This window comes from Bufo bufo, chromosome 2, assembly GCF_905171765.1.
Source record: "Bufo bufo chromosome 2, aBufBuf1.1, whole genome shotgun sequence".
Taxonomy (NCBI): domain Eukaryota; kingdom Metazoa; phylum Chordata; class Amphibia; order Anura; family Bufonidae; genus Bufo; species Bufo bufo.
Genome location: NC_053390.1, coordinates 29,057,532 through 29,084,940, shown reverse-complemented (window position 1 = coordinate 29,084,940; position 27,409 = coordinate 29,057,532). Strand labels below are relative to the sequence as shown.

The 27,409-nt window shown below is 49.0% G+C and overlaps 2 protein-coding genes across 2 annotated transcripts in view; both read left to right on the top strand.

Annotated features, from left to right (window-relative positions):
• The window catches only part of LOC120990673 (zinc finger protein 585A-like), a 1,368,789-nt gene that overhangs the window by 59,881 nt on the left and 1,281,499 nt on the right, over nucleotides 1-27,409 (top strand). The gene's annotated exons all lie outside the window — the stretch shown is intronic.
• Nucleotides 23,498-26,394, top strand: B3GALNT2 (beta-1,3-N-acetylgalactosaminyltransferase 2). Its single transcript, XM_040420093.1, has 2 exons — nucleotides 23,498-25,946; nucleotides 26,016-26,394. The coding sequence occupies exon 1, from the start codon at nucleotides 23,551-23,553 to the stop codon at nucleotides 24,946-24,948; it is 1,398 nt and encodes a 465-aa protein (XP_040276027.1). The 5' UTR covers nucleotides 23,498-23,550; the 3' UTR covers nucleotides 24,949-25,946; nucleotides 26,016-26,394.

The following is a 27,409-nucleotide window of genomic DNA, read 5'->3' as shown; positions in this document are numbered from 1 at the left end:
CCAAAGTGATCGATGACCGGCCGTATCTTATACAGCCGGTCATAGGCAGGATCACTTCGGGGGGGACATGCTGCATTATCGGAATAATGCAGACATTTCCGGATGGCCTCAAACCGGTGACGTATCATGACCATACTGTACAGTGGGGTCTGGTATAGGACGTCCCCACTCCAGTATTGCCTGACACTGGGTTTTTGGACTAGACCCATATGCAGCACGAGGCCCCAAAATGTCCTCATTTCGGCTGCACTGACCGGCGTCCAGCCACCGGGTCTAGCCAAAACTGAGCCTGGGTTTTGAGCGACGAACTGTTGGGCGTACAGATTCGTCTGCTCCACCATCAAATTCACCAGTGAGTTACTGAAAAAAAAACTAAAATAGTCTATTTCAGTAAACCCCACTGTGGGAATCTGGATTCCAGGATTGCCAGCAAAATCCGGAATCTCAGGCTCAAAGTCCACTGGGGGACACCAGCTAAGTTCATCGGCAGGGGGCTCCGGTGGACTTATTTGGTGGGCCGGGAAACCAGTACGAACCCCAGGGCGGCTCGTACTAGGGTGGGCCACAGGATCCCTAGCATGTGGGGCCCCTGGCTCCGCCTGGCGGCGTCTCCGCCGCCTTGGTGGCTCATCGTCATCAGATGATGATGAGGAGGATGCGGATGATAAAAGGAATGTGGGGTCATCCTCATCCTCACTGGGGCTCTCAGAGTCGGAGGCAATCTGGGCGTATGCCTCCTCGGCCGAGAACATCCGGCGGGCAATGGGTGTGTGTGCGTGTAGGTGTGCGTGTGTGGCAAACTTTATTATATGTGCGTGTGTGTGGGGGCAACGGGTGTTCGCGTACTAAAAAGTCCAGGCAAAAAAATGGGCAAGTGTTAGAAAAAAAAAAAGTTAAAACTTGCTGATCAGCGGTACAACGCTGATCAGCGGTCGGTGGGGTGGTGGGGCGGGCGATGCGCTAACAGTGGACGGACGCTAAAAAGTGTCGGCCAGTCAGCGCACGCAGAAAAAAAAAAGTGGTGGTGAGTGGGGGGTGGGGGGGGTCTGGTGGGGGGTGGGTGGGGGGGGAGGCAGGTGGGGGGGGGGGGAAGTGGCTGGTGGGGGGTGGGGTGGGGGGGCAAGTGGCAGGAGGGGTCTGGGTTAGGGTTAGATGGAAGTTTGGAAGTTTGGAATAAAAGTACTTTTTTTTTTTTTTTCTAACTTACTTTTCCCTTCTTTCCCTGCCTAACGGTGCCTCTCCTCACTGACCCTAACCTACCTGGGTGGCGATGGGTGCAGGAGGGTGATGGATTCCGATTAGGGGGACACAGGAGCTGGTGCTGGACGATGCTGCACGGTCAGGGTGCTGGACAGGAAGAGGAGGGGAGAGAGGAGCGCAGGAAGTTTGAATCTCGCGCCTCTCTCCCCTGCACCAATCAGCACCCTGGACAGCGGCATTCAGCACCAGGGCCAGCACCGCCTCTCCAAATCCTCGGACTGCGATAGGTGGTGTATAATTACGCCACCGATCGCAGTCTTTTTCCGGTTCATCGGGTCACAGGACACCCGAATGGACCGGAAACGCAGAAAACCGCAGGTCTGAATTGACCTGCGGTTTTCTGCGATCGCCGATACGGGGGGGGTCAAATGACCCCCCCCTGCATTGTTACGGGATGCCGGCTGAATGATTTCAGCCGAAATCCCGTTCCGATTAACCCCTGCGGCGCCGGAGTTCCGATTTTAAGTCAGGACGTACCGGTACGTCCTCGGTCCTTAAGGACTCGGGAAATAGGGCGTACCGGTACGTCCTAGGTCCTTAAGGGGTTAAAGGGGTTCTCCGGGAATAAAGAAAATAAAAATACGGAAATAAGACTTTATTATAAATATATTCCCAAATACCTTACATTAGTTATAATGGCTTGTTTTGTCTGGGGAGCAATCATTAGGAGAAACAAAATGGCTGCTGTCCTATTAGTACACACAAAACCTTTCGTAATCACACAGCAGGACAAGTTACTTTACAACACTGAGGAAAAAAGCTGCCTCATCCTCCTCTCTGCTCTACCTGTCAGGGATCATAAGGCAGAGCAGAAAGGAGAATGAGGCAGCCAGGGGCGTAGCTAAAAGCTCATGGGCCCTGGTGCAAGAGTTCAGCTTGGGCCCCCGTCCCTCAGTGCCTGAGGCAAACATTGAAAGGGCACCCCCTCATGACAAATTCTTAACCTAACTCCTTCCCTCCAGCCAGAGGTGTAAATTGACCAGTATGCACTTTCTATAATGCCAGTGTCTTATGTGGCACAATGGTCTTTGGGCCCCCTCAGGCTCCTGGGCCCGGTAGCGACTGCTACCTCTGCACCCCCTATAGCTACGCCCCTGGAGGCAGCTATTTAGCTTAGTGTGAAGTAACTTGTCCTGCTGCGTGATTAGGACAGGTTTTGTGTCTACTAATAGGACAGTGTGAGGAATATGGATTAATACTTACTGTCAGCCATGTCCTCACACCCCCATTTGCTGACAGATAGCGGAGGTAGTGAACTCCACAGGAGGGCCCTGCTTCAAAGCCCACCAGCCCTGATTGTCATTTTATTCAACTCTTGGCATGTTCACCCCATGATTTACTGCCCGGGAGATCCCTTACTGTCTCCGGGATTGGAGGAGTAGAACCGGCGCTGCCCATCGCCAAGGTCTATTTGGACTGGGGCGCCGGTCGAGGAGTAAGGGAGGTGGGGGTATCCGCAAATATCCCTGCCAGTGTTTTGCTGGGGACAGACCTGGGGCGGCTTGTGTAAGTACGTGGCCGCTGACACCCCGAGGTCTGATTCCCCAGAATGTGATGTAATGTCCCCTCCTGATCATACTATGAATGTACCTAACATGCCTGTTGATGGGGATGTGGGAGTGGGGAATGTAATGTGTGCCTCTCCCCTCAGTGGGTCATTTCTGCCAGCTGTGCTGAAGCCCCAGCGTGTGGCCAGCAAGTCTGCTGGAACCTGTTGTCCTCCAGTGTGGTGACTGAGGGGACAAGCAGGGGGCAGAAAGCTGCGGGGGAGGAGGATGCAAATTAGGTCAGGGCTGTCCCAGGAGAAGTAGGACTGCCAGGTGAAGCCTCAGTGCAGGGTTCCTCCACCACTGGGATGTCAGAGGGCCAGGTTAGTCCACCGGACTGGCGACTTGGTCGGGAGCCAAGGGGAAGCAGGCACTACCAGCGGTGGCAGCGGCTGTCACGTGCAGTGGGAGTGCTGGGGCCCTAGTGGCCCCTGAGAGGTCTGATGGCTTTCACCCTTCCGACCAAGTGGCTGCCAAGTCAGATGGAGGCCCAGAGACAGGTCCCAGGGACCTGACAGAGGACGTGGCAGTCTCATCTATTCTGACCACGTCCAGTCAGGGGTTTCTGGTGGCGCTAGTGGCTGGCGCCAGCCTGAACGCTCTCAGGGAGCAAGCGGCACTGCCTCCCTCGGACTCAGACCTCAAGCAGGTGGTCTGGGACCAAGCATGGCTGTGCTGGGTCACAGTCCAGCAGGGCTCACCGGAGGAGTGGCCTAGGGACCAGCAGTTAGTAGAACTGACAGGGGACGTGGCAGTCTCATCTATTCGGACCACGTCCCACCAGGGGTTTCAGGTGGCGCTAGGGGCTAGCGCCAGCTTGAAAGTTCTCAAAGAGCATGTGGCACAGCCTCCCTTGGTTTCAGACCTCCAGAGGGCGGTCTGGGACCAAGGACGGTTGTGCCAGGAAACGGTCCAACAGGGCTCACCAGAGGCGTGGCCTAGGGACCGACCATTTGTGGCATCCTATCCGTTTAGGGCGGAATTTCTGTGAGCTGCGCTTGAGATTCCGGTGACCAGATGCCCAGGGGCCGCTAAGACAGAGGCCTGGAGTGGAGACGGGGCCACCCCTGGGGCATCGGTCATTGAGTGTGTCGTGTGCTTCCAGGAAAAGGCGCCAGCCTTGTCGCGGTTGGTGCACGACAGTATGGGGCAGGCCCAGACCGTCCAGAAGCGGGGGTATGACCAGTTGGCTTGTGAGAGGACCCATCATGTGGGTCAGCAAGCGTGGATACTGGTTCCAGTACCTTAAGCTTCAGGCGGCCTGGGAGGGACCGTACCTCGCGCACCAGCGGCTCAATGCCAGGATGTACCTGGTCACCCTGGACCATGCCCGGGAAAGGCAGAAGGCGCAGGAGGCAGGTGCCCTCCCAGAAATGTTAGCCAATACGCCCGGAAGGACGGCGTCCACCAAGATGCCCTTGGGCATGGAGTATGCCCCTGCCACTTCTAAGATGGTCAAGCTGCTTAAGGGACTTGAAGGGTACGTGGCCGCGTACCTGGAGGCCATTGCCGTCTTCGGTCCTACAGGGGAGGATCCCAGAGAGCATCTGGCGCAGATGCTCAGGCAGATCTGCCAGGCAGGCTTGACCCTTCCGCCAGGAAAGTGCCAGCTGGGCATAAGCGAGGGGCCCCAGGCAGGCAGGGAAGCTTCGGAACCGGAACCTGGGAGAGTGAATGCCAGCTCATCCTGGCTCCCCCTCCAGGACAAGCACCAGGTGATGTCCTTCCTGGGCACCGCCGGGTACTATAGGGAGTTCGTACCCCACTATAGTAACCTGGCGAGGCCCCTGACGGACCGCACCAGGAAGAAGCTGCCCTCCGCAGTCGATTGGACAAACGACTGTGAGACGGCCTTCCAGGCGCTAGAGGATGCCCTTTCTAGCTTCCCGGTACTAAAGCAGCCGACTGCATGCGGCCGTTTATAGTACCGACTGATGCCAGCCATTGTGGCCTCAAGGACAGGCTCAGTCCAGGTGACTCCATGAGTCAGGAACGAATAGGAGGTTGGTACGCGGGAGCCTGGCGCTCCAGCCGTACCCCTTTGCCATTCACCACCAGAGAGGGTGCAGATGGGCACACGGGGGAACACAAGAATGTGCTGCCCCTGGCGCCCTCTAAAAGGGGGAAGTGTGAGGAATATGCATTAATACTTACTGTCAGCCATGTCCTCACACCCCCATTTGCTGACAGATAGCAGAGGTAGTGAACTCCACAGGAGGACCCGGCTTCAAAGCCCCCCCAGCCCTGATTGTCATTTGATTCACCTCTTGGCATGTTCAGTGTACAGTCGTGGCCAAAAGTTTTGAGAATTACAAAAATATTAGTTTCCACAAAGTTTGCTGCTAAACTGCTTTTAGATCTTTGTTTCAGTTGTTTCTGTGATGTAGTGAAATATAATTACACGCACTTCATACGCTTCAAAGACTTTTATCGACAATTACATGACATTTATGCAAAGAGTCAGTATTTGCAGTGTTGGCCCTTCTTTTTCAGGACCTCTGCAATTCGACTGGACATGCTCTCAATCAACTTCTGGGCCAATTCCTGACTGATAGCAACCCATTCTTTCATAATCACTTCTTGGAGTTTGTCAGAATTAGTGGGTTTTTGTTTGTCCACCCGCCTCTTGAGGATTGACCACACGTTCTCAATGGGATTAAGATCTGGGGAGTTTCCAGGCCATGGACCCAAAATGTTAACGTTTTGGTCCCCGAGCCACTTAGTTATCACTTTTGCCTTATGGCACGGTGCTCCTTCGTGCTGGAAAATGCATTGTTCTTCACCAAACAGGATTGTTGGAAGAAGTTGCTGTTGGAGGGTGTTTTGGTGTCATTCTTTATTCATGGCTGTGTTTTTGGGCAAAATTGTGAGTGAGCCCACTCCCTTGGATGAGAAGCAACCCCACACATGAATGGTCTCAGGATGCTTTACTGTTGGCATGACACAGGACTGATGGTAGCGCTCACCTTTTCTTCTCCAGACAAGCCTTTTTCCAGATGCCCCAAACAATCGGAAAGAGGCTTCATCGGAGAATATGACTTTGCCCCAGTCCTCAGCAGTCCATTCACCATACTTTCTGCAGAAGATCAATCTGTCCCTGATGTTTTTTTTGGAGAGAAGTGGCTTCTTTGCTGGCCTTCTTGACACCAGGCCATCTTCCAAAAGTCTTCGCCTCACTGTGCGTGCAGATGCGCTCACACCTGCCTGCTGCCATTCTTGAGCAAGCTCTGCACTGGTGGCACTCCGATCCCGCAGCTGAATCCTCTTTTGGAGACGATCCTGGCGCTTGCTGGACTTTCTTGGACGCCCTGAAGCCTTCTTAACAAGATCTGAACCTCTTTCCTTTAAGTTCTTGATGATCCTATTAATTGCTGATTGAGGTGCAATCTTAGTAGCCACAATATCCTTGCCTCTGAAGCCATTTTTATGCAACGCAATGATGGCTGCATGCGTTTATTTGCAGGTCACCATGGTCAACAATGGAAGAACAATGATTTCAAGCATCACCCTCCTTTTAACATGTCAAGTCTGCCATTTTAACCCAATCAGCCTGACATAATGATCTCCAGCCTTGTGTTCGTCAACATTCTCACCTGAGTTAACAAGACGATTACTGAAAAGCTCTCAGCAGGTCCTTTAATGACAGTGTCACGAGGGTGTCAAGAACCACGCCTGACTCCGTTATACCCGGGGTCAGGAAGTCGCAGCGGTTGGCTGAGCGCTTTGCAACCCTTTTTGGCTCACTCAGGGATCCGTAGCTCCTTCTCCTCAGCTGTTCCTTGTCCAGCACTCCCAACCTCCTTATATTCCCCTCTCACACTTCTCTGGTTGCCAGATATAGAGCTTCCTGCCTGGACTTCTATACTGACCCTCTGGAGCTGTGTTGCTGCGTTCTCTGGTTGTTGGTCCAGAACGTTACCCTCCGGATCCCTGTTGGACCTTTGTGGTCTGCTGTGGACGCCCACCTGGGTGTATGTGTTTGTCTGTATTGTCTGTCCTCTCCCTGGTGTTTCCCTCTTAGTGTCAGTGGTGCGGACTAGCGATCCCACCGGCCCGTTCACTATCTAGGGCTCATTTTAGGGAAAGCCAGGGTTTAGGCACGTGATCGCCGCACGGGTGAGGAACCCGTCTAGGGACGTCAGGGCAGTCAGGTGCCAGCCGCAAGGTGAGTCAGGGGTCACCACCCTTCCCTCTCCCTTGGGCAGGGCTTTCCCTTTTCCCTCCCTGTGCGTGACGCCGGTCATTACATTATATCTGGCCCTTATTTTGTGTAGGTAAAAAAAAAATTTTTTTTTTACCTACTTAGAATCCAGTATGGATCCAATTGCTGCTCTGTCCAAACAATTTCATGGCCTGTCTTTGGAGGTGGCAGGATTGAAGGCGTCGGTCCTCCAGCAACAGCAGCAATTACAACTGACCGCAAGCCCAGCGGTTGCTACTGGTAACCAGGTTGTTGCGGAACCCAAGGTCCCTCTCCCTGACAGATTTTCTGGGGGAAGGGACAAGTTTTTGACATTCCGTGAGGCCTGTAAATTATATTTTAAACTGCGCCCTTACTCCTCTGGTAATGAAGAACAGCGGGTGGGGGTTGTTATTTCCCTGCTGCAGGGGGAACCGCAGTCCTGGGCGTTCTCTTTACCCACTGATTCCCAGGCTCTTCGGTCAGTGGATGAGTTTTTCGGGGCCTTGGGTCTCATATATGACGACCCTGACCGAGTCGCACTGGCTGAATCAAAATTACGGAGACTCCTACAAGGGGAGCGGCCGGTAGAGGAGTATTGCTCTGACTTCCGTAGGTGGGCTACGGATACCCAATGGAACAACACGGCTCTCAGGAGTCAGTTCTGCTCTGGGTTATCCGAAAGGGTTAAGGATGCGCTTGCATTATATGAGACCCCCTTTTCCCTTGATGCGGTTATGTCCCTTTCTATCCGAATAGATAGACGCCTTAGGGACAGGTTGAAAAAACCGGAGCAATTGGTAACCCCTACCAAGCAGCAGTTAGTCTATACGGACTTAGACGAGCCTATGCAGCTAGGAGGAACTACTCGTCAGGTCCGTCCTCCTGAGGCTCGCCCTAGGCGTGGGGTTTGTTTTTTTTGTGGGGAGAGGGGTCATTTCATTAATGTCTGTCCTTCTTTCCTCAGAAACAAAAGACCGTCGGAAACTACTAACCCCAGGCTGTGTGGAGGATGTCAGCCGGGGGGTATATGTTTCCTCCATACGTACATCGCAATTTGTGTTGCCAGCGGTTATTGTTTTTGGTGTTAAGACGGAGACTATTTCTTTCTTTCTAGACAGTGGAGCAGGGGTAAATTTGATAGATGCCCATTTTGCCCGCACTATAGATGCCCATCTCTCTGTACGCTACAGAGACCTATTCCCATATTTGCTATTGATTCTGCTCCTCTGTCTCAGAGAAACCTCACCCACATTGTTCATAATTTACACCTTCGGGTAGGGGACCACCATAACGAGATGCTTTCAGGTTATGTTCTGGAGGGGCTTCCCACTCCGGTAGTGCTGGGCCTTCCCTGGTTGGTAGCGCACAATCCAGTGGTGGATTGGCAGGCCAGGGAGATATCGGAGTGGAGTGAGCATTGCAGAGAAAATTGCTTAAATAGCAATTGCTTAGTCGCCTCCATAACTACCTACATTTATTTCGGATTTTGAGGACGTTTTTTCTGAAAAGGGTTGTCAGAAGTTACCACCTCACCGTCCTTATGATTGCCCGGTTAACCTTATTCCCGGCGCAAAATTACCCAAGACCAGGTTATATAATCTTTCGGGTCCAGAGAGACAAGCCATGAAAGATTATATCTCCGAGAGCTTGGCTAAGGGACACATCAGACCCTCTTCTTCACCCGTGGCTGCAGGGTTTTCTCTTCGTTAAAAAGAAAGATGGGGGCCTGCGTCCTTGCCTACATTTTCGCGAATTAAATCGGATAACCATCCGAGACCCATACCCTCTTCCTCTCATTCCTGACCTGTTTAACCAGATTGCGGGTGCTAGGTGGTTCTCCAAACTTGATCTTAGGGGGGCCTACAATCTGATTCGTATCAAGGAGGGGGATGAGTGGAAGACAGCTTTTAACACCCCTGAGGGGCATTATGAAAATCTAGTTATGCCTTTCGGTCTGACCAATGCTCCTGCCGTCTTTCAACATTTCGTTAATGACATTTTTAGTTATCTAATCGGCAGGTTTGTGGTAATATACCTAGATGATATTTTAATTTATTCGTCTGATCTGAGAACACATGAGGTGCATGTCAGACAAGTACTGCAGGTCCTACGGACGAATAAATTATATGCTAAAATTGAAAAATGTGTCTTCGCCGTTCAGGAGATACAATTCCTAGGTTATTTTTTATCTGCTTCAGGTTTCCGTATGGATCCTAGGAAGGTCCAGGCAATTTTAGATTGGGATCTTCCTGAGAACCTCAAAGCACTGCAACGGTTCTTGAGCTTCGCGAATTTCTATAGGAAATTCATTAAAAATTATTCAGTTATTGTAAAACCCCTTACTGACATGACTAGGAAGGGGACTGATTTTTCTAAATGGTCTGACGCCGCTAAAGTTGCTTTTTCCTCTCTAAAAGAGAGGTTTACCTCGGCACTTGTACTAGTCCAACCTGATGTCTCTCAGCCTTTTATTGTTGAAGTCGATGCATCAGAGGTGGGAGTGGGTGCTGTGCTGTCTCAGGGTCCGTCTCCTGGCAAATGGCGTCCTTGTGCTTTCTTTTCTAAAAAACTATCTGCAGCAGAAAAGAACTACGATATTGGCAATAGGGAACTATTAGCTATTAAACTAGCGTTTGAAGAATGGCATCACTTTTTAGAGGGGGCAGTCCACCCCGTCACTGTGATTACGGACCACAAAAATCTTCTGTACCTCGAATCAGCTAAGCGTCTCACCCCTAGACAAGCTAGGTGGTCGCTATTTTTTACCAGGTTTAACTTTGTTATTACCTATCGTCCTGGGGCAAAGAATACCAAGGCTGATGCACTATCTCGTTGTTTCCCTGGAGGGGGTAATGTGAGTGATCCGGTACCCATTCTTCAAAGAGGAGTGGTTGTTTCTGCGGTACACTCTGTTTTGGAGGGGAAGGTGTTAGAGGCGCAGGGGGACGCCCCGGTCTCTTGCCCCTCAGAGAAATTGTTTGTACCGTTGAACCTGCGTTTCGAATTATTAAAGGAACATCATAATTCGGCACTTGCTGGGCACCCGGGTAGTAAAGCAACCTTGGAGCTATTGTCTCGTCGTTTTTGGTGGCCAAGGTTGCGTCAGGATGTATTGGATTTTGTGTCTTCTTGTTCTACCTGTGCGTGCGCAAAAGTTTCGCATACACGTCCTGCAGGGTCTCTATTACCACTCGTCATTCCCAATAGACCATGGACACATCTGTCAATGGATTTTATCACTGACTTACCTTTGTCTGTGGGTAAAACAGTTATTTTGGTAGTAGTGGACAGGTTTAGCAAAATGGTACACTTCATTGCGTTACCCGCACTACCTAATGCTAAGACTCTTGCTCAGGTATTCATCAGTGAAATCGTGAAGCTTCACGGGGTCCCTTCCGATGTTGTTTCGGATCGGGGTACCCAGTTTATTTCCAAATTTTGGAAAGCTTTTTGTTCCCGTTTGGGGGTACACTTGTCCTTTTCCTCAGCTTTCCATCCTCAGTCGAATGGACAGACTGAGCGTACCAACCAAAACCTGGAGACATATCTAAGATGTTTTGTGTCTGAAAACCAAGAGTTGTGGTCATCATATTTACCATTAGCTGAGTTTGCCATAAATAATCGTCGTCAGGAATCCACTGGCAAGTCACCATTTCTTGGTGCATAGGGTTTTCATCCCCAATTCTGTACTTTCAAAGAGGGGGGGGGTCTTCTGGAGTTCCCGAAGAGGAACGGTTTTCGTCATCTCTTTCATCGGTATGGCAGAAGGTGCAAGCTAACTTGAAAAATATGGGAGGTAAATACAAATGCATGGCTGATAAGAGACGGTCTCCAGGTCCGGACCTAGGAGTGAATGACTATGTGTGGTTGTCTACTAGGAATATTAAATTAAAGGTTCCCTCTTGGAAACTGGGTCCTAGTTCATTGGCCCTTACAAAATTGTAGCCATCATCAACCCCATGGCTTTTCGCCTGGAGCTACCTCAGACTTTTAAAATCCATAACGTCTTTCATAAGTCGTTACTCAAAAAATATGTTCCACCTCTAGAACCGTCACCGCTGCCACCCCCTCCTGTTGTTGTGGATGGTAATCTAGAGTTTCAGATATCCAAAATTGTTAATTCTCGTCGGGTCCGCCGCTCTCTTCAATATCTGGTGCATTGGAGAGGTTACGGTCCCGAGGAAAGAATGTGGGTTCCTGTGTTTGAGGTAAACGCCAACAGGCTAGTTCGGGCTTTTCATGCCTCTCATCCTGAGAGACCTGGTCCTGAGTGTCCGGAGGCCCCTCGTAGAGAGGGGGGTACTGTCACGAGGGTGTCAAGAACCACGCCTGACTCCGTTATACCCGGGGTCAGGAAGTCGCAGCGGTTGGCTGCGCGCTCTATGTAAGATAGGGCTGTTTCCTTATGGTAGCTTTCTGGGTTTGCTTTGCAACCCTTTTTGGCTCACTCAGGGATCCGTAGCTCCTTCTCCTCAGCTGTTCCTTGTCCAGCACTCCCAACCTCCTTATATTCCCCTCTCACACTTCTCTGGTTGCCAGATATAGAGCTTCCTGCCTGGACTTCTATACTGACCCTCTGGAGCTGTGTTGCTGCGTTCTCTGGTTGTCGGTCCCTGTTGGACCTTTGTGGTCTGCTGTGGTCGCCCACCTGGGTGTATGTGTTTGTCTGTATTGTCTGTCCTCTCCCTGGTGTTTCCCTCTTTGTGTCAGTGGTGCGGACTAGCGATCCCACCCGTTCACTATCTAGGGCTCATTTTAGGGAAAGCCAGGGTTTAGGCACGTGATCGCCGCACGGGTGAGGAACCCGTCTAGGGACGTCAGGGCAGTCAGGTGCCAGCCGCAAGGTGAGTCAGGGGTCACCACCTTTCCCTCTCCCTTGGGCAGGGCTTTCCCTTTTCCCTCCCTGTGCGTGATGCCGGTCATTACAGACAGCAATGAAATGCAGTGGAAAGGTTTTTTGGGGATTAAGTTGATTTTCATGGCAAAGAAGGACTATGCAATTCATCTGATCACTCTTCATAACATTCTGGAGTATATGCAAATTGCTATTATAAAAACTTAAGCAGCAACTTTTCCAATTTCCAATATTTATGCAATTCTCAAAACCTTTGGCCACGACTGTACACCTCCTTTTGCTGTATGGGCCGAATTACGCAGTGGTGACATTTTTAATTTGAAAGCAAACTTAGCTGGTCTGTATCTCTTGTGAAGTCAATGTCTCCAACTATGCCCCTCGCGCGATTTACACCAAATGCATTATTTTTATGTAGAGATCCAAGAATTATGTTTGAGGCATGTAATGTATGCAAGCCATGTGCAACCCCTCTCATCACTCTCACGCTGTTCTGCCCCTGGTTTTCCTGGGCGAACGGAGTCACACAGGGGAGGAACTGCTCCGTGTCCTTCATCAAGAAATCAAATCCTGGCTTTCTCCGCAACAACTGAAAATCGGAACCTTGGTGACCGACAACGGGAAGAACATGGTGTCGGCGCTGCGTCAAGAAGGGCGGAGCCATGCGCCCTGCATCGCCCACGTGTTTAATCTGGTTGTCAAGCGGTTCCTGAAGTCTTCCACCCATCTGCAAGACATCCTAAAAATAGCAAACTTGCATGCACTTCAGCCACTCGTACACCGCAAAGCACACCCTCCTTGAGCTGCAGCAGCAGAACGGCATCCCCCAACATAGGCTGATATGCAACATTTCCACCCTCCATATGTTGGACCGACTATACGAACGGAGAAAGGCCATCAACGATTTCTTGATGATCCAAGCGGACAGGAGTAGTCGCCTGTGTAACTTCGATGTCAGCCAGTGGCAGCTCATGCGTGACACCTGCCGTTTGCTCAGGCCCTTTGAGGATGCCACGTTATTTGTCAGTCGCCAGGACTACGGGTTGAACAATGTCATTCCACTGCTTCATGTCCTGGAACAGATGTTGATAAATCTGGCTGGTAAGGGAACTGGAGACGTGGCGCCTAGAAGGATGGCAGCAGAGTTTGATGCATTTTTCTGTCAAGATCTCTGTTAACAGTCAGTGAATGGGAACATAATTTATCGCAAACACCTACCGATGGGGTGTTCACAAAAGGAGCAGTCATTTTCACAGCCCAAGGTATCCTCCCGGAAGCTTGACCTCTGCACGTCGACGGTCTGCATTGCGAAGCTTGTCTAAAACCAAAATCATGCAGTGCACCCCCTTGGAGGAAACTCTTGATCCAGCACAGGCTGCTTTGCTCCTTCAAAAACAATGGACTCTGTACAGTGTGACACCGATGTATAATTTCTCATACACCAGACTAAAAGAGTATTCCAAGCACCTGTCTGCCCACACAGCTGCCGAGAAGCAGAAGGGTCTTGCCATTGAAGTGGGCTCAAAGCTGAACCTAAAAGCCATATTTTATGTTCACCTGGACTCAAAGGAAAGGACAGAGATCCACTGGCTATGCTCATACAGATTTCATCCAAGCCTCCACTCACCAAGGCAAGCACAGAGGACCGGATTGTATGGACAGGTTGGTTCTGCAGGACGTACACAGAGGACGATCTATTGAAGGTGTTACCAAAGACATTTACTTGCCTCCCGCTTTTCCTGTATAACCAAGGCACTCATGGCTATCATAGGGACGTGGTTCCAAAGAAACTTTGACTGTTGTTTTGGTAAGCTGGTGATCAGTTCTCAGGACCTTATGTGGCTAGCAGCGGTGTGAACCGGGTATGACGTGTCTGGATCAGTCTGTCGGCCACAGAGCTTGTTTTCTCTGTGCCCGTCGAACCTCGCATGGACATTTCTTATGCCATCCACGCAGAGGACTTCAAGACTTTATGAAATGATATTCATAAATCAAAGGACAAAGTCACGTTGGAGGAAGTGGATAATTTATTCCAATGTCTTTACTCGCATTTCTTCAGACACTTTAGAATCCACTTATCAGCAACCCAGATCGTCAAGGTGACGGCATCTGTGGCATCAGCGCATTGTGAAGGAAAAGTGAAGTTCGTCATTAAGGACTACCTAATCCGAGTGCTGGGATTCATCACGGAGCTGGTCATCAATAATATCCAGTATTGAACACATGGATGACCCTCATCTCGCACCTTGTCCACAAGGACCCCCTGGACGTCTTACATGTCTTAGACATGATCCCTGCACTGTTTACTACATGTTATACCGCTTCTTACCGTTCTGTTACAGCAGCTATGAGACCTGCACATACTAAGGCTTATTTATGAAGATTTTCGGGTGTTGCCTGTACCGACCAGTTCTCTACCAGCTGTGATTGTGTAGCCTGCACTGTAGGAATGAGCTGGAGTCGGCTTGTTTGCTGGAATGTCCTCCAGTTATCAGCCATAACCCCATACATTTCATGATCAATATGCATCACCATCGTGGTCACCCCGACACTGGCCGTCAATCCATTCTTGTTGATGAAGCACTTTTTTTTTTCAGTTTGTCTTTTAAATCTTGTGGTTTTGCACCTTCTGTGTTGTATTTTATGTGTGTTAATGTCCTGTTTGTGAAATAAACTTTTTTTTTTGTCCCCCATTAAAAAAAAAATACAAAAAATTTGCTTGTGATTTGGTAGCCAAAAGCAGGAGTGGGTACAAAACACAGAAGACATGCAGATTGTAACAGCGACTGCTGTGCGATGCTGTTCCCCTGCTTACCGCCGCGGTCCCAGGCGGCGTGCTCTTCGGTGATCAGTGCTTCCAAGTAACCGCTGCAGTCCGGGACACTCTGTGTGAGTATTGTTGCTTCTGAGGATTCCATTCCACAGCTTCCATTCAGCCCTGGACACAGCATGAGTTCGGCTGGTTTCATGCTTCACTGCTCTAAGGGTGGTACGCATCACTCCCTGGGCTGGGTCAGATGACCTCGTTGACCAACCCTGGCTCTCCTACACATACTTGGCTCAGCCCTTTTCCCAGATGCCTGAGTGTAAAGGTCTTAGTCTGTTGCTAAAGAGCTTGATAACCACTTGTGTTCCTGACCTATACTTTGTCCCTGGACTCCGCTTATCGTCTGATCCCTGCATGTTTGCTTTGGCTCTCCCGTTGTCGACCCGGATTGCCTGACTTGTACCTGTTCCACCTGCCCTTACCTTCTGCCTGTCTGACTACACCTCTGCCTTATCCTTCAGTTCCTGCTTTGTTGCTCCTGGTAATGATCATACCTGTCTACCACACCTGTACTACTGGTACCTATCTCAGGTATCTTCTGGTCCGCCTGGACCAGCTGCTACTGACTATGGGACTGCTCTGGAGTGGCACCTGGCAACTACCCTAACGGCCCAAGTCTATCCTCACCATCAGAGGCTCTAGCGAAGACGAGGTAGTTGCTTAGTCACGCCCCTCCAGGGTACAGCCAGTCAGTAGCACAGTGGGTTCACATCCGCTGAGCCGTGACACAAATATTCCATTCACATGTCATCTCTGTTTTGGATCCACTGCTGTTTTTTTTTTTTGCATTAGCAATACTGATGGATTACTGACCAAATGCTGACCAAGTGAAGGCGGAAGCTCAACAGACAGGATCCTTTTTTTTAGGGGTTATTGTTCTGACGGATCAGAGGAAGGGCAAAATAATCAGTGACGTCAACACAAACTTACTGCTGACACCCTCTCCACTCTGTCAGGGGGCTCTACTTGTATAAAGGTTTAATAGAACAGATTCTGTAGACATCTATGTGGAATCAGCTGAGGACGGTGTAAAAGAAGTGCACTTCTTCTTGGCTCCAACATCGACCTGTAAGGCTGAGTTCACACTTGAGTTATTTGGTTAGTTTTGGCCCCGTGACTGCCCAAATAAGTGAAGTGTGCAGTGATTCTAAGAGCGATTCCTGTCATCTGCATGTCATACGGACTCACAGTATTATTTCACTAACAAAGCAGATTCCCTATGCGTGTTACTGCAAGGCACAGTGTTCAACACCACTATAAAGGCTCTCTGCATCCAGGAAATAGCCTTTTTTTTTACGAAATTCGCCGCGAACAAATTTGGATCGAACCAAATTTTTCCCAAACAGTTTGGCGAATCGAATTTTTGAAAAATTCGCTCATCTCTAGATGAAACATCCGAAGTCGATTCACAAAAAACTTCGTCAAATACTGTGCGTAGCAGAAGCTCCGTACATTATTAGAACATATTTGCTCCGATGAGCGGAAGTTATTGCTCGCGAGACTTCAGGTAATAACTTCATAAATTAACTTGTACTGTAAAAAAACATTTCCCGAACTCGGGCTCGGTTCCAAATAGTACCTTGGAACCGAACCCGAGTTCGGGAAATGTTTTTTTACAGTACAAATTAATTAGATATTGGAACAAAGTTTTATGCAAATCGACTTTGGCTGTTTCATCCGAAGTCGATTCGCTCATTCCTAATCGCCACATTCTGACCCCTATAATTTTTTTGTAATTATGTGTATGGAGCTGTATGAGTGCTCATTTTTTGTGGGGTGATCTGTACTTTTCAGTGATAACTTTTTGAAGTATGTGAATTTTTATTCAATTTTTTGGGGAACGTGAAATGACTAAAATAGGCAAATTAGCCATTTTGAATTTAGTTTCCGTTACAGGTCATTCAATGGGATAAATATTGTTATATTTTAATAGTATGGGCATTTTTGGATGCAGCAATGCCTCTAGTTAGTTTTTTTTTTATTGTTCATTTACAGTGGGGAAAATAAGTATTTGATACACTGGCAATTTTGCAAATTTTCCCACCTACAAAGAATGGAGAGGTCTGTAATTTTTATCATAGGTACACTTCAACTGTGAGAGACAGAATCTAAGAAAAACCCAGAAAATTCCATTGCATGACTTTTAAAACATTTATTTGCATTTTATTGCATGAAATAAATATTTGATCACCTACCAACCAGCAAGAATTCTTGCTCTCAGAGACCTGTTACTTTTTCTTTAACCCCTTAAGGACACAGCCTTATTTCACCTTAAGGACCAGGCCATTTTTTGCAAATTCTGACCAGTGTCACTTTAAGTGCTGATAACTTTAAAACACTTTGACTTATCCAGGCCATTCTGAGATTGTTTTTTCGTCACATATTGTTCTTCATGACACTGGTAAAATGAAGTAAAAAAAAAATATTTTTCTGCATAAAAAAAATACATAATTTACCAAAAATTGCGAAAAATTTGCATTTTTCAAAGTTTCAGTTTCTCTACTTATGTAATACATAGTAATACCCCCAAAAATTGTGATGACTTTACATTCCCCATATGTCTACTTCATGTTTGAATTATTTTGGGAATGATATTTTATTTTTTGGGGATGTTACAAGGCTTAGAAGTTTAGAAGCAAATCTTGAAATTTTTCAGAAATCCAATTTTTAGGGACCACTACAGGTCTGAAGTCACTTTGCAAGGCTTACATAATAGAAACCACCCAAAAATGACCCCATTCTATAAACCACACCCCTCAAGGTATTCAAAACTGATTTTACAAACTTCGTTAACCCTTTAGGTGTTGCACAAGAGTTATTGGCAAATGGGGATGAAATTAGTGGATTTCATTTTTTTGCCTAATTTTCCATTTTAACCCATTTTTTCCACTAACAAAGCAAGGGTTAACAGCCAAACAAGACTGTATCTTTATTGCCCTGACTCTGTCGTTTACAGAAACACCCCATATGTGGCCGTAAACTACTGTACGGCCACACAGCGGGGCGTAGAGTGAAAGGTGCGCTGTTTTGTTTTTGGAAGGCAGATTTTGCTGGACTGGTTTATTTACACCACGTCCCATTTGAAGCCCCCCTGATGCACCCCTAGAGTAGAAACTCCATAAAAGTGACCCCATCTAAGAAACTACACCCCTCAAGGTATTCAAAACTGATTTTACAAACTTTGTTAACCCTTTAGGTGTTGCACAAGATTTAATGGAAAATAGAGATACAATTTCCAAATTTCACTTTTTTGGCAGATTTTCCATTTTAATATTTTTTTTCCAGTTACAAAGCAAGGGTTAACAGCCAAACAAAACTCATTATTTATGGCCCTAATTCTGTAGTTTACAGAAACACCCCATATGTGGTCGTAAACCGCTGTACGGTCACACGGCAGGGCGCAGAAGGAAAGGAATGCCATACGGTTTTTGGAAGGCAGATTTTGCTGGACTGTTTTTTTTGACACCATGTCCCATTTGAAGCCCCCCTGATGCACCTCTAGAGTAGAAACTCCAAAAGTGACCCCATTTTAGAAACTACGGGATAGGGTGGCAGTTTTGTTGGTACTAGTTTAGGGTACATATGATTTTTGGTTGCTCTATATTACACTTTTTGTGCAGCAAGGTAACAAGAAATAGCTTTTTTGGCACAGTTTTTTTTTTGTTATTTACAACATTCATCTGACAGGTTAAATCATGTGGTAATTTTATAGAGCAGGTTGTCACGGACGCGGCGATATCTAATATGTATACAATTTTTTTTATTTATGTAAGTTTTACACAATGATTTCATTTTTAAAACCAAAAAAAGTTTTTGTGTCTCTATAGTCTAAGAGCCATAGTTTTTTCAGTTTTTGGGCGATTATCTTAAGTAGGGTCTCATTTTTTGCGGGATGAGATGACGGTTTGATTGGCTCTATTTTGGGGTGCATATGACTTTTTGATCGCTTGCTATTACACTTTTTGTGACGTAAGATGACAAAAAATAGCTTTTTTTTAAAAAAATTTACGGTGGTCACCTGAGGGGTTAGGTCATGTGATATTTTTATAGAGCCGGTCGATACGGACGCGGCGATACCTAATATGTATACTTTTTTTTTATTTATGTAAGTTTTACACAATGATTTCATTTTTGAAACAAAAAAAAATCATGTTTTAGTGTTTCCATAGTCTAAGAGCCATAGTTTTTTCAGTTTTTGGGCGATTATCTTGGGTAGGGTATGATTTTTGCGGAATGAGATGACGGTTTGATTGTTACAATTTTGGCGTACATGCGACTTTTTTGATCACTTTTATTACCTTTTTTTGGGAAGTAAGGTGGGCAAAATTTCAATTTTATCATAGTTTTTTATTTTTATGGCGTTCACCGTTCGGGTAAAGTAACATAACCGTTTTATAGATCAGGTCGTTACGGACGCGGCGATACCAAACATGTGTAGGGAATTTTATTTTTTTAATTTTTAATCAGTGATAAATGTGTTTTTTGATTTTTACTTTTTTTTCTGACCCAGACCCACTTGGTTCTTGAAGATCCAGTGGGTCTGATGTCTGTATAATACAGTACAGTACACTATATAGGTTACTGCACTGCATTTTACTTACACTTTGTCTGAACAGATCTCTGCCTTTAGCACAGATCTGTTCAGCACCATGGACAGCAGGATGCCTGAGAAAGCATTCTGTTGCCATGGGAACCTTCCCCGTCTGCCACAACTTCGCAGACGGGGAAGGGTAAGGACGGGTCTGTCGGGAGGCTCTCTCCCTCTCCATCGGGGGGCTGCAAAGGCACAGCAGCCCCCCGATGGGAGAGAGCTCCCTGCGCTGTTAACCTTTTCCATACAGCGGTCCGTACGGACCGCTGTATGGAAAGGGTTAAACGGCTGACATTGCATCACCAATGTCAGCTGTTTATACCAGGGTGCCAGCAATGTGCTGGCACCCTGGTATACGCACTAGCCACCAACGATTATTCAAGGGGAGGCGGGCGCACCGCCCGCCTCCCCCTGCACCTCCCACCGGGCTAAAATCATTCAGGGGTGCAGGGGGAGGTGAAATATATATATTTTGGGCATTATAAAGTTTCTGATACCCGCGGTCAGGGACCGCGAGGATCAGAAACTGCAAAAAGCGCATCAAACCGCAGGTCTGAATTGACCTGCGGTTTGTTGCGATCGCCGACATGGGGGGGGGGGGGGGTCACTGGACCCCCCCCCCCCCGTGCATTTAGCCTAGGTGCCTGCTCAATGATTTGAGCAGGCACCTTGTTCCGATCACCGCCGGCCGGGCGGCAGTGATCGGAACAACACATGACGTACCGGTATGTCATGTGTCCTTAAGGACTCGGGAAACATGCCGTACCGATACGTCATGTGTCCTTAAGGGGTTAAGAAGCGCTCCTACTCTGCACTCATTACCTGTAATAATTGCACCTGTTTAAACTCGTTACCTGTATAAAAGACACCTGTCCACAGACTCAATCAATCACACTCCAACCTCTCCACCATGGCCAAGACCAAAGAGCCTAAAGACACCAGGGACAAAATTTTAGACCTGCACAAGGCTGGGATGGGCTACAGGACAATAGGCAAGCAGCTTGGTAAGAAGGCAACTGGTGTTGCAATTATATCAGAAAATGGAAGAAACACAAGATGACTGTCAATCTTCGTTGGTCTGGGGCTCCATGCAAGATCTTGCCTCGTGGGGTAAGGATGATTCTGAGAAAGGTCAGGAATCAGCCCACAACTACACGGGAGGACCTGGTTAATGACCTGAAGAGAGCTGGGACCACAGTCTCAAAGATTATTGTTAGTAACACACTACGCTGTTATGGATTAAAATTCAGCAGGGCACGCAAAGTCCCCTGCTCACGCCAGCACATGTCTAGGTCTGTTTGAAGTCCACCAATGACCATCTGAAGGATCCAGATAATTCATGAGAGAAGGTCATGTGGTCAGATGAGGCCAAAATAGAACTTTTTGGTATGAACTCCACTCGCCGTGTTTAGAGGAAGAAGGATGAGTACAACCCCAAGAACACTGTCCAACCGTGAAGCATGGGGGTGAAAACATCATACATTGGGGGTGCTTTTCTGCAAAAGGGACAGGGTGACTGCACCATATTGAAGGGAGGATGGATGGGAACAATTTTGGCCAACAACCTCCTTCACTTAGTAAGAACATTGAAGACGGGTCGTGGCTGGGTCTTCCAGCATGACAATGACCAGAAGCACACAGCCCGGGCAACTAAGGAGTAGCTCCGTAAGATGCATTTCAAGGTCCTGGAGTGGCCTAGCCAGTCTCCAGACCTGAACCCAATCGAAAATCTTTAAGGGAGCTGAAACTAAGTGTAGCCCATCGACAGCCCCGAAACCTGAAAGATCTAGAGAAGATCTCTATGGAGGAGTGGGACAAAGTCCCTGCTGCAGTGTGTGCAAACTTGGTCAAGAACTACAGGAAATGTACCAAATATTAAGTTCTGTTTTTCTAGATTCTGTCTCTTACAGTTGAAGTGTACCTACTAGGGATAAGCGAATCTACTTCGGAAGAAACATCGTTTCAATACTGTACTGAGCGAGCGCTCCCGTACAGTATTAGAACGTATTGGCTCTGATGAGCCAAAGTTATTATTTCGCGAAGTCTCGTGAGACTTTGCACAATAAATTCAGAAATTGATTTATACTGTAAAAAAAAAATTCCTGAACTCTGGTTCGCTTCGCTCATTCCTAGTACCTACGATAAAAATTACAGACCTCTCCATTGTTTGTAGGTGGGAAAACTTGCAAAATTGACAATGTATCAAATACTTATTTTCCCCACTGTATTTTTATTTTGGGGAAACGGGGGTGATTTGAACTTTTGCATTTTTAAAAAGTTTAATTTTTTTTTAAATCACCCTAGGTGACTGTAACCAGCAATTGTTAGACTGCCAATTGTGTTCTGTGATGGGTATTTATCCATCACAGAACACCCCATTCACTGCATTCCCCCTGCTGGCCTGTATTGGAATATTCCAGTGATGGGTAGGTATTGGAGCATGCATCATTGGCGTACTACAGCTTCCCTGATCTCGGCTGGGAACGGGCATCTGAGGGGTAAAATGTATGGCTGATCACATACATTTGCCACAGGCCTCTGCTGTCTATGGCACCCGATGCACGTGTGAGCAGGCGCCATCTTTAAAGGGCCAACTTGTACATTTACGGCAGAGGTGACGAAGAGGTTAAAGGCATCGTCTTTTGTTACAAAGGAGAGAAATCACGTATTATAGAGACCCCTAGTGAAGGGGTGAAATAAAAGAAGACGGGTCCTGAACTACAAGGTCTTTGATCTCGGTGTTGGTGTACCTGGTCGCTTGGAGGGCAGAACCATATTTAGGCTCCATTCACACATCCGTGGTGTGTTGTGGACCCGCGAGTCCTGTTTGTACCTAAATACAGACTGCAATTTTGGGAACTATGAAAAAAACGGAAAATGCGCCTAGTCAGGAGCAGGGATCGATGGCCCGGTCTGGAATTTGAGACTTTGGGCTCTTTCACACTTGCGTTATTGTCTTCCGGCATAGAGTTCCGTCGTCGGGGCTCTATGCCGGAAGAATCCTGATCAGTTTTATCCTAATGCATTCTGAATGGAGAGAAATCCGTTCAGGATGCATCAGGATGTCTTCAGTTCCGGACCGGAGCGTTTTTTGGCCGGAGAAAATACTGCAGCATGCTGCGCTTTTTGCTCCGGCCAAAAATCCGGAACACTTGCCGCAAGGCCGGATCCGGAATTAATGCAAATTGGAAGCCATTGATCCGGATCCGGCCTTAAGCTAAACGTTGTTTCGGTGCATTGCCGGAGCCGACATTTAGCTTTTTCTGAATGGTTACCATGGCTGCAAGGACGCTAAAGTCCTGGCAGCCATGGTAAGTGTAGCAGGGAGCGGTATACTTACCGTCCGTGCTGCTCCCCGGGCGCTCCAGAGTGACGTCAGGGCGCCCCAAGCGCATGGATCATGTGATCACATGGACACGTCATCCATGCGCATGGGGCGCTCTGACGTCATTCTGGAGCGCCCCGGGAGCCGCACGGACGGTAAGTATACCGCTCCCCACTACTACTATGGCAACCAGGACTTTCATAGCGTCCTGGGTGCCATAGTAACACTGAAAGCATTTGGAAGACGGTTCCGTCTTCAAATGCTTTCAGTACACTTGCGTTTTTCCGGATCCGGCGGGCACCTCCGGCAACGGAAATGCATGCCGGATCCCAACAACGCAAGTGTGAAAGAGGCCTTTCATGTCACTCTATGGAGGTTGCGGACGACCTCCAGGTGTAGCCGTTGGCTGTCAATCCGGTGTCCGACACAGACATCGCCCTGCGCTTCTCAAGAGTCCAAACATGTACCGGCTGAGCGAAATACGGCAAAAATGGTGGACGTTGCTGTACGGATGAGTACCACATGAATCAGCAGAGGAGTGATATGAACCAGGGGGAGCAGTATGAACACTGCTAGCTTCCTCACAGCCTCATATGAGCCCTGTTCACACACGTCAGGTAAGGACATGGGCATATCCCGTGTGATTAGGCAGCGACAGCGGAACCTCGTCCTGAACAATTCCGCGCACGTAACCGCCGACTTAGTAGTTACCACAAAACTGAAGCAAATTAACCGCTCTGTGTGGCATTATGAGTGGCAGCCAATCAGAACACGCTATGTAGCGCACGTGTACGCCGGTTAGCCAATAGCGGCTCGCATCCCTCACACAGAGCCGGTGACTAGATGAGTTAGCCAATTGCAGCGCACAATAGGAGCGATTGGCCCGGCAAATGTAAGAGGCGCGCTGTGATTGGTCGCCGCTGCTGTGCGCCGGTTTCCTGTGAGCTCCGGTCGTTCAGTCCTTGATGCGCCGCCCGCTGCTCCTGTTGCTGTGTCCCTGCCTGCTCGGCCTCCTCCTGCAGCTGTGGCTCCGCTCCCCGCACCACCCGCTGGTCATCGGCATCCTGTCCGCCCGGCAGAACCGCGCCCTACGGGACACCCTCCGCAGTACGTGGCTCCAGAGCCTGCCTCCCGCCCGGCGCCCTCTGCTGCGCTTCATTGTGGGCTCTGAGGCCTGCTCCGTACCGCCCGAGGACCGGGAAGACCCGTACTCCTGCCGCCTGCTCAATATCAGCTCCCCTGTCCTGCACCGGGAGATCGAGGCGTTCACCGGGCCGGAGCCCGCCCGCTCCCCGCACCGTCAGCTCAGCGTCACCTTCCGGGTATTACACCCGATCATCATCACCCGCCTGGGGGCGTGGTGTCCCGGCCTCACCCGGAATATCAGTGTCCGTCTGTTCCAGGCTGAGCATGAGGAGCCGCTGTTTGTGGCCCGCCTCACCCCACTCAGCCCGGGCTCACCCATCAGGGGCGGACTGTGTTACAAGCCCGTGGAGCAGTTCATCCTCCCGGAGGGCTTCCATGGCACAGTGCGCTGGGACAGCCACGACGCCTACGGGTTACCAGTGTGGGGGGTCCATCGGGTCACCCTGAACGATGGCGGGGGCGTGCTGCAGGTGACGGCAGCTGAAGAGGGGCTCCTCCCCTACGACTTCTCGCAGGGCGCGGAGGGCATCGCCGGCGGCTTCATGTACACGGTCCATGATGGCGAGCTCCTCCTCCAGCGGATCGATGCCCGCCCCCAGCGCCTCACCCAACACCTCGCTGCTCTGGAGAAGGAAGAGGCGGAGCTGCAGGAGGAGAGCCACGCCCATGGGGACATGGTCTTCGTAGACGTGGTGGACACTTACCGCAATGTACCCCGCAAGCTGCTGCTCTTCTACCGCTGGCTGGAGGCCACCACCACCTTCCGCTTCCTGCTCAAGACGGACGACGACTGCTTCATCCACCTGGACAACGTCCTGCGGGTCCTTGAGGACAAGAGGCTGCAGGGGCCCAACGTCTGGTGGGGGAACTTCCGCCTCAACTGGGCCGTGGAGCGGACGGGGAAGTGGCAGGAGCTGGAGTACATGAGCCCTGCCTATCCCGCCTTCGCCTGCGGCTCCGGTTACGTCATCTCTTACGACGTCGTCCAGTGGCTCGCTGCCAACGCCGATCGGCTGAAGACCTACCAGGGTGAAGACGTCAGCATGGGCATCTGGATGTCGGCCATTGGCCCCCGCCGTTACCAGGACGACGGCTGGCTGTGCGAAAAGTCATGTGACCGCGCCATGCTGTCTGCCCCGCAGTTCTCTGTGCAGGAATTGGCCGAGCTCTGGCAGCAGGAACGGCGCTGTGGTAATCCCTGCCAATGTGCCAAGTGACTACGCCCCCGCGGATGGCAACCAATGCCTCCACTATCCGTCGGGGGACACGGCTCTTGTCTCCCCCCTTTGTCAGTATAGGGGCGACCTTCATTATCAGCGGACTCCTCCACGTAGGGTGTTGTGCAGCTGGTTATTACGGGTCACCGGTGGTCATATTTATCGTGCCCGCCTTGGCGGAGTGTAGGGGATGTTCCACCTGATCCCATATGCAGACATCGTTATCTGGGTTTAAAATGCTGGATTTTACTTTAAATTGCCCTCAAAGGTCTTTGAAATCTGGGTGACGAGCAATATGGCCGCCACTCTGGTAGTAACACCGCTTTCCTACAGTCCTGATGAGTGCTCCCCTAGGTTTGTCTCCACTCCTGTGCTGGAGGAGATATCCTGTTCGGAAGACTGTGGAGGCGGCCATGTTGGTTGTCGCCCACCTTTCCTCGGATGAGAGGGCGGCTCCAGGACTTGCAGTTACCGGTATTGAGAAGACACCTTCTATTTATTATGTTCCTTGCTGTAGGAAATCTCTGCAGTGGGCGGAGTCTGCGATTTCCCCCCCCCAGAATGCTTTGCACCTTTATAACTAGATGTATATATCCATATTACAGGTCACATCTATATTTAATAACGTGAGATTATTAATGTCATTTCTGTCTCATTATAAAGGGGGGCACATACTTTATTATAATGCATCCAGCGCAAGAAGGAGGTGAAATTCTGCTGCGATTATCAGAGGCTGAAGATAAGTGTCCTGGCGTCCACAGCGCAGGAAGAACAGAATACTGATGATGGCGGAGTAGAATTACTGCAAGAAACTCCTCTATTGTAGTACCAAAGGTTCACCACACAGTTTTAGTGTGCAGGGTTCACCACTAGAGGTCACCACATGATGCCTCAGTGTCAGGGTTCACCACTAGAGGTCACCACAAGATGCCTCAGTGTCAGGGTTCACCACTAGAGGTCACCACAAGATGCCTCAGTGTCAGGGTTCACCACTAGAGGTCACCACATGATGCCTCAGTGTCAGGGTTCACCACAAGATGCCTCAGTGTCAGGGTTCACCACTTGAGGTCACCACATGATGTCTCTATCCAGAGATTGCCACTAGAGGTCAATACACAATGTTTGTGTCCAGGGGCTACCACTGAAGGTCACTGCATGATGTGTCCTGGGTTTACCACTAGAGGTCACCTCATGGAGTCAGTGCTCACCCCATGATGCATCAGTATTCACCACGTGTCAGAGGTCATCACATGATGTCCCAGTATCGGGATTCACCACTCTGTACTTCATGTCTCCTCAGCTGATATTATGTATTCAAGATCATAACCCCTGACGACTAGAGAGGAGGCTGAGGCAGCTCTTTAGCCGTGTGATTAGGACAGGCTTTGTGTGTACTAATAGGATGGCGGTTGTTTTATTTCTCCCTAGACAAAATGAGCCATTATAACTAATGAAAGGTATTTGGAAATATATTTATATAAAAAAAACAACACATTTTCATGAAGTTTATTTTTATAAGTCCTGGTGAACCGCTTTAAAGGGGTTGTCCGTTAGCATGTAGCATTTCCTTGCTCCGATACATCGCGCAGGGCCAGGCCTGTGACATACCAGGCTTTGTACCAGTATGCTAGGTGGAGAGCCCGATGCAATGGGCGGTGTACAGCACTGTCCTGGGCTGTATCACTAGTACCCACCGAAAGGAGTGAAGGGGAGTTTATAAAGACAATTCCTGCATGTATTCCTGAGGATAGGTCATCAGTCTGGGAATACCGGACAACCCCTTTAATGAAAGTCATCAGAACAGCTAAAATAAAAAGAAGCCCCAAATACGGAGAGCTCATTAAGGGTACCCGGTGTTCACACTTGTGCCATTTAAGGTTACTTGTTTTTTGTCGAACGTGTGCCAAAAAGTGCACACAGACCTTATACCTGATATATTCCAGGTCCAGCCTCTCGGTGGAACCGCTAGAAGGCGCCATGATATCCATATCTTCTTCTGAGCCAATGACAATTGTTGATTTACAAAATGTACACACAGGTACATTGGGGCGATGTGCAAACGTGGCGCCGAGCATGTACCCAAAAAATACACCTGTCAAAGTAATTTGCCTTAGGCCTCTTTCAAATGGGCGTCCCGGATGCATTGCGGGAGAGACGCGCGAGTGCGCACACAATTTCAGTCAGTTTTGATCGCGTTGCGTTCAGTTTTTATTGCGCGGGTGCAATGCTTTTGCATGCACATTATAAAAAACGGAATGTGGTACCCAGACCCCTAACTTCTTCAACTGAAGTTCGGTGTTGTGTAGAGAACATGGTTATAAGGGAAAATAATAGCATTCTTAATACAGAATGCTTAGTAAAATGTCCATTGAGGGGTTAAAAAAATAATAATTAACTCGCCTCATCCACTTGATCTCGCAGCCGGCATCGTCTTCTTTGAGGACCTGCAAAAGGACCTTTG